This window comes from Priapulus caudatus, unplaced genomic scaffold, assembly GCF_000485595.1.
Source record: "Priapulus caudatus unplaced genomic scaffold, Priapulus_caudatus-5.0.1 Scaffold441, whole genome shotgun sequence".
Taxonomy (NCBI): Eukaryota; Metazoa; Priapulida; class Priapulimorpha; order Priapulimorphida; family Priapulidae; genus Priapulus; species Priapulus caudatus.
In genome coordinates, this window is record NW_014577502.1 from 199,355 (window position 1) to 206,985 (window position 7,631).

Consider the following 7,631-nt stretch of genomic DNA (forward strand, 5'->3'; position numbering starts at 1 on the left):
GAGAGAGAGAGAGAGAGAGAGAGAGAGAGAGAGAGAGAGAGAGAGAGAGAGAGAAAATTGGCAGAGAGGTTGCATTTACAGATCAACACTGCACCTTTACATATCACAGAGCTATAGTCTGCACCTGTATGAACACGGTGAAGGTGATGACGGCAAATGTTGTTGTCAGAAGCAGATCCTTGACCTCTGACGGGACGGCGAGAGATGCAGCCAGCGAGAAGCACACAGCTCCGCGGAGACCGCCGTAGCTCTGTAACAGCAATGACGTGTCAGCGTTCATACACATTAGCACGCATGCACCCACGGAGGGAAGCACGCACGCACGCACGCATGGAGGCACGCACGCATGGAGGCACGCACGCACGCACGAAGGCACGCACGCATGGAGGCACGCACGCATGCACGAAGGCAAGCACGCACGGAGGCCCCAGACACAAGTGCGTCCGATTCTGTGACATAAGTGGTTCTAGACTGGTAACCCAATAGTCCAGGCTAGGCGTAATAGTCATAATAGTGTAAGCTTGTTTTTCAACATATCTAATGTTTTTTTGCTGTTTCTGGTCAATTTTAAGGTGCTGATTCCAAATCCGATGTATGCCAGCTCGTAAGTGTTGAGCATTTTTTTCTAGAGCACAAAATCCAAAATGTCTGCCGGAAATTACACTTATTTGTAAATAACGGCGACAATATTGAATTTAGACCCGAATTATGTGTGGCACATGTGTATAAACTTGGCTATTGCGTACATTTTGGTACCAACACCATTACTCTATCTGGTGTAGTTCTTGAGATATTAACTTTTCATGGTTTTTCTTTTTACGCGATAGCGCCAATTTCCAACGTGACTAGTCTAATTTTTCAACAATTCAAACCGTCTGGTTCCAAATCTGATGTATGCCAGTTAATACAGGTTAAGCATTTTTGAATAAAAACAATAAAAATGGCAGCCAAAAACCTTATAGCAGACATCGATTTTAGTGATTATGTATTGCCAGTGATATGTAAGAAGGTCAAACAAATGTCAGCCGTTACAAAGCAAAAGCTGAACAGTGGGGCTCCTGAGAACATGAACACTGAACTTATCTATGCCCTAGTCATTGCAATCATGGCTTCTTCCAGGGAAACCATTTCTACCAAAACCCTCTTCTCCTATGAACTAGCTCCCTTTCCATCTGCTCTGTTCAATGCTAATCGTGACATGAGAACAACCTCCAAGTCTGTGCTGAAGTTCAAGATCAAAGTGGAATGTAGTCAAAGAAACAGGGCACCTTGCGAGAGTGGCTCATTATATTGCTCATATAATGAGCCAAATTGTATTTTCTGGTGGCCATTTTGGATTTTGTGCTCTAGAAAAAAATGCTCAACACTTACGAGCTGGCATACATCGGATTTGGAATCAGCACATAAACATTGACAGGAAACAAACAAAAAACATATATGTTGAAAAACAAGCACCTGTGCCCTCTAGCCCGGACTACAATCTCTATTACTTTGCTCAAGCTACCAACATGGAATTGAGACATGAACAGTGTTAGAACACATGGAAACTCACTGTAATGAACATATCTTCAAAGTGAATCTCCTTCACGGCTTGAAACCAATTGACAATCAATGTCAACAGAAAAATACCTATGGAAATGAAAAATAAGCAGCAAAGGCAAATCATCAAACAAAATCACAATCAAAGCTAAATCACCGAAAAAAGCAAACCTTTATCCAATTAGCCAGCTTGCAAAATTGCAATGGATTTGCTGATACACACACTTAACGATAACATATAACCGCAAAATTAAATGTGATGCTGATAGATTCTGATAGATTTACAAAAATAGAAACAACAATGTATTGTGTTCAGGCCACTCGCGTCATAGAATTTATATAAATGGTAGAGAACAAATAAACAGGCACTCAATACAATGACTGGCACGCGATTTATTTTTTAAATATTAATTATAATGTCCCATGATTACCAACTTTGGCTCATTATATTGCTTTCAGCCTACCATGCTTAACTTACTGAAAAAGCGGAAGAGGAGACACAAGAATATGGTCCACATGACAAAGCCGGTGTTCCACGAATGGTTCGTTCTGACGAGGGCCACTCCAAGGAAGAGGAAGATGATCACATCCGATGAAGAACTGAAAGTAACCTTGCATCACTCTGCCGTCGAGGCACATGCCCAGGGTTTCTTATACATGGGAGGTACAGTGGCGCACCACCATTGACAAATTCAACGTCGCCGTTATAAAAATGCTCCTGTAACAATTTCTAATATTCAAATTTTTTAAATTTTGCTGGGGGAGACCCCCAGAACCCCCCTTCCCAGCGATAGGGGAACTTCCCCCTCACCCCCCCACCCACGTCCGCATGGCACGTCTTTACATCCATCATGCACATTTTTTCCCCAAACTGGCCATTACCTCCGTTGTCTAATTTTCCCTCAGAAGAAACCCTGATACCTATAACCAAGTGTTGAATGTTCAATAAACTTTATGATAGAGGCATCTATCGGAGAGCAATGAGGTAGAAGAAACCGATGAGAAATTTTAGTGCGAACCTACCTTAGCATTTTGCTGACAACTTGTACGGCAGTCTGTGACTTGTAGGAGATATTAGCATTGGCATATTCGGCCTGTACAACTGCACACACCAATATACTGGAGAAAAAAGTCACACCACATCAATGTGCATAAAAGTTAAAAATACAACCGAGCTCAAATTGATAAGCAGGGCATTAGATCTTGCTTTAAAGTCTATTAGTGAGTATTTAAGTAGTTGATGACAGGTGCAGCAGCTATGTGCAATGGCCCAATAAGCCACAAGGCTTCGAAAGGGCCGATCGTCGTAAATCTTTTTTGGTTTTCCCTAAAACTCACCATGATAACTAATAAGCATTGATGACATTGGTTCCTGTCATGTTACATTATAACTGTTAAGGTCAATAGCTAGTATTACTCGCATTACATTGCATTGCATTGTATTGCGCCGCATTGCACGTATTGCTTGTATCACTTGTATTACTTTTATTATACTTGCAGCCCTAATTTCACATGTGTAAAACACATCCAGACAAATCCATATGATATACTTAAAGTACCACCTCTCTCACATACTGACACACTACCTGATAATCCCTGAGAAATGGAAGAGTTCAGCCACTAAGTAGGACATATATGCCAGTCCAAGCATTAACATAGGCTCCATAGCTAGTAAAGAAAATGAAAGTGTCAATGACACTGTAGCTAACCTTGGGTGTGATAGAAGAGGGAGGGAGGAATATATAAAGCAAGAGTATATATGGGAGAACTCCCATTATATAGCATATCTCCCATTATATACTCTTGATAATGATATAAGCATAAGTTTTGATGCAAAAATAAATGTTTCAGATCTGAAAGTCTGAAATCTTGACGAGAGATGGCGCTATGCCTAAATGATCGCCATTTTGGTTTTCGAATATCGCGCAAATAAAAACAATAAAATATTCCAGTCAAATTACTGTAACAAAGAATCTAAAACACAATATCACACGTATATAGGTATGATTGCAGAGTTGTTAACCAGTTAGACAAAATAAACGTAATAGGACGTTGTCATCTTTCCCATAGGAGTAACAACTGTCCATTCCAGGGCGTCAAGTGACAAGTGACGCTCAAAAAATAGGAAAATAGGAATTTCAGATGTGAAAAAATAGGAGGAAAATAGGAATTTTGGTGATAAAATATATGTTAAATAGGAATATATTTTTTGCGTTAGATGGCCCCCCAACACCCCTACAGCCATCCCGATCCACCACAAATGGTTTTATTAATATACAAATTTGGAGTTACATCACATGCGAACAATATTTTGAGGTTTTAATGAGAAATGCATGTTAAAATTGATAAGCAGTTTATACATTATACATGCATAAGCACCTATACATGTAGACTACTCCAAAATAGTATGACGTACATGTAATCATGGGCAGATCCGGCTTTTTGAAAAAGGGGGGGTCCAGTAAGAAATAAAGGGCACTTTCATAAAAAGGTGCCGAAGGCAGCTTATGCGACGTGTCTAAAAATTGGTGCATTCTGAGAGCATCTGAGCAGTAATTTTGATGTCTAGAATGCAAGATGGAGTTCCAAATTTTTAAGCAGAAAATTATCTTTTATGTGTTTTCCCTTTTTTGGGGTAAAAAAGGGGGGTCCGGACCCCCTGGACCCACCCACTGGATACACATACCACATCCAACTGAGAAACAACTTTACTTAAATAAAATCTGTGATAGTAAAGAGTATATTACGTTAATTTAAAGTAAGGGGTGGGGGTCTGGAGGTCCTCCCCCAGGAAATTTTTGAAAATTGGGTCACCTGAAATGTAAATTCTTGCATTCTGAGAAGGATACATACAATTCCGGATTCAGAAAAATGAAAAGCCCTCAAAAATAGGAAAAAATAGGAATTTGTCCAGAAAATAGGAGAAAATAGGAATTGCCCAGAAAATAGGAAAAAATAGGAATTTGTCCAGAAAATAGGAGAAAATAGGAATTGCCCAGAAAATAGGAAAAAAATAGGAAAAAATGGGAACTTGACGCCCTGACATTCATACCAAAATCTTACAAAATCGGATGAATCTAGATGGCCATTTTCATTTTTGCCAAAAAGTGGGCGTGGCTCGAAAGTAGGTCGACTGGCGTGCTCCAAAATAGGATGTTCAAATTTCTCCCATAGGAGTAACAACTGTATGCAATTTGAAACATGTGGGTCAAACGGTTCTTGAGTTATCGTTGACCGTAGGCAGACACTGAAATGCATAGCAAAATTGCTAAATCTACCTAATTTGCATAATTAAAAAAAATGAAAGTGTCAATGACACTGTAGCTCACCACAAAAAAGGACACAAATGAGTGAGTGAGAAGAAGTCAGTTTTAATTGAGCAACCATCGACGTACATTATAGAAACGAAGAGTATATATGGGAGAACTCCCATTATATACTCTTGATAATTATATGTGTAATTTTTTATGTGAAAATAATAAATAATATTATACATAAATTATAAATAATTTGTAAACCAAAATTAATCACAATTTGTGACGGTAGATGGCGCTATACCCGCTTTGATGTTTCTTAGCATAAATCATTATATCATAATAATAATAATATAATAATAATAGTATAAATCATAATATGTTCATAGCAGGAATTTTGCATTAAAGATATTGTCAATGAAATGTTGTAAAACGAACCAGACGAGTGTGACACCACAGACTGTTTGTTATCTGCGTGTCTATATAATATGCTATATAATTGCTAAACCCTACCTAATTTGCATAAATATCAAAACCCCTAGCCCTTATTCATTCACATACCAAAAATGAGCAAAATCCGTTGAACCTGAACTGACTAATGGCAATTCCCATTTTTGCCAAAAAATTGCCGTGGTTCGAAAGTACGTTATCTGGCGTGCTCCAAAATAGGACGTTTAATATGGGAGCATAGCAGTAACAACTATACCCAATTTGAAACATGTGGGCCAAACGGTTCCTGAGTTATCGTTGACCGTAGCGAAATGTTGACGGACGGATGTAAGACGTACGACGACCCATGGCAATAGTTCAGCTTGACGATGTCAAGGTGAGCTAATAAACATGGCTAAACCTACACGGAGATTTCTAAATGAAACCATTACCACTTCTATTCGTATAAATTCATGTGTGGTTACATGTAAACCAGTAATAAAACTAGGAAACCGAAAGTACTAAAATTGATAAAGTCATTGCATCATCAAAACACCCAGACATTCCTTGTACAACTAGATTTAGTATTGAAAAAAGGAAAGTCCTATAGATTGCCAGTAAACTTACCTCTGGTGTGTTTTGTGTACTTGGTGGAAAGCGCAGTCACTATCCCATGTACTAACCCGACACCAATACCACCAAGGCTGACCACAAAGAATGATGCAAAGCCCAAGGCAATCTAAAAATGAAACCATACTCAATGATGACACTGCCTGATAACGATAAAACCTACTTTGATAGTAGCTAATATCATTACCAGGGCTTGATCCAAGCCATTTTTCATACTGAAGACCAAATTATGACCCCTAGCAAAATGCCCAAATTACAAAATTCATAAAACGCCCAAATTTGCAGAGTTCTGATGCAGATCTCCATGTTTCTATCGTTATGTAGGCACTGTTTTATAATAAAATGCTCATATTAGATCTAGAATCTATTATCTGAATAAAATGTGTCGACCAAACGCCCAATTTAATATGATAGATAAGTATATATATTATTTTTTTTACGCTCGCCATGGGTGCCCATATTAAGCAGCTATATTAGCCCCTGACTACGTCCAATATTTAAGCCATTTATTATGAGTTAAAGATTTATTTTTCCATAAATGAATAACTGATGTGTGTTTGATATATAACAGTAACTGCTTGTACAGAAAATTAGTTATTTATATAAATATGACCACAGGCACCAAAAATATACTGAGCAATAATTTTTTAGTCTGAAATATATTAAGAGCACTTCTACCAGCCAGCCAGCAAGAATACAGTGACTTTTTGCTGGCACATAACTCTTATATACATACCTGTCCAGCATCAATGGTATCCATCAGCAGAAAAGAGGACATCATGTTATACATTACAACAGTAACAGCATCTGAAATAGTAATTATACACCATAAAGTAAAAGAAACCTGGCCTTAAATTCGTTTTATTAATTTGATTAATGTAGCATATTTTTCTAATTAACCAATAGGAAGCCTGTAATTAAGATATGCCTGTTGTACAGGAGGCCTGGTGACAAATCTAAAACACAACACATATATGTGTGTGTGACACTAACCAATTGCATATCTCACTAAGTTTCATATGTAACTAGAGCACTCGGAGAGCACAGACCTCCGCCAAGGCAGCTGAATTCTCTCAATGTGAAATTTTTATTACTTAATTAATTAATTAATTAAATAATTAATTGGATCCGGATCACCACCAAAATGTAATCAATTCTAAGTTACCCCATTTCTGACCTATCCTGGAAATTTTATTAATTAATTAATTAGTTAATGAATTAATTGGATCCGGATCACCACCAAAATGTAATCAATTGGATAGGTCAGAAATGGGGTAACAATTAGTTGAAAATTTTATTAATTAATTTATTAATTAATTAATTAATTGGATCCGGATCACCACCAATATCTCACCAATTGTAAGTTAGCCCATTTCTGACGTATCCTGAAAATTTTATGACAATCCGTCCATAACTTTTTCAGTTAGGCTTAACCTGTATGATACAGGCTGTTCCGGCGCGGAGGCGGCGGCGGTGGCGGGCCAATCAGCCGAACAGCGAGCGAACACAAACCCACAAACCAACACTCAAACACACGCCGGTGAAAACATAACCTCCGCCAAGCCTCCAGGGGGTCCGGACCCCCCCCCCCCGCCCCTGCTCGCGCAGAAAACGCATCTAAGGGGGTATAATTTCAAAAGATTTCTGAGGGAGGGCCCCCATACCCTCCCTTCGCTTGCTCGCAAGTTTGGGTTACGGTTAGACCCCCCTAACCCTAACCCTGTACACGCCCCTGAGATGGGATGGGATGGCATGGCATGGGATGGCATGGGATGGCAT

At 38.8% G+C, this 7,631-nt stretch overlaps 1 protein-coding gene across 3 annotated transcripts in view; it reads right to left on the reverse strand.

Annotated features, from left to right (window-relative positions):
* The window catches only part of LOC106810451 (Na(+)/H(+) exchanger beta-like), a 23,809-nt gene that overhangs the window by 8,637 nt on the left and 7,541 nt on the right, over positions 1-7,631 (reverse strand). For all 3 annotated transcript variants that reach the window (XM_014813814.1, XM_014813813.1, XM_014813812.1), the window contains 7 exons: positions 6,589-6,659; positions 5,850-5,961; positions 3,126-3,207; positions 2,563-2,658; positions 2,018-2,139; positions 1,553-1,629; positions 125-250 (listed from right to left, as the gene is read on the reverse strand). In XM_014813814.1, the coding sequence (XP_014669300.1) occupies positions 125-250; positions 1,553-1,629; positions 2,018-2,139; positions 2,563-2,658; positions 3,126-3,207; positions 5,850-5,961; positions 6,589-6,659 (686 nt within the window). The remainder of the gene's footprint in view (positions 1-124; positions 251-1,552; positions 1,630-2,017; positions 2,140-2,562; positions 2,659-3,125; positions 3,208-5,849; positions 5,962-6,588; positions 6,660-7,631) is intronic.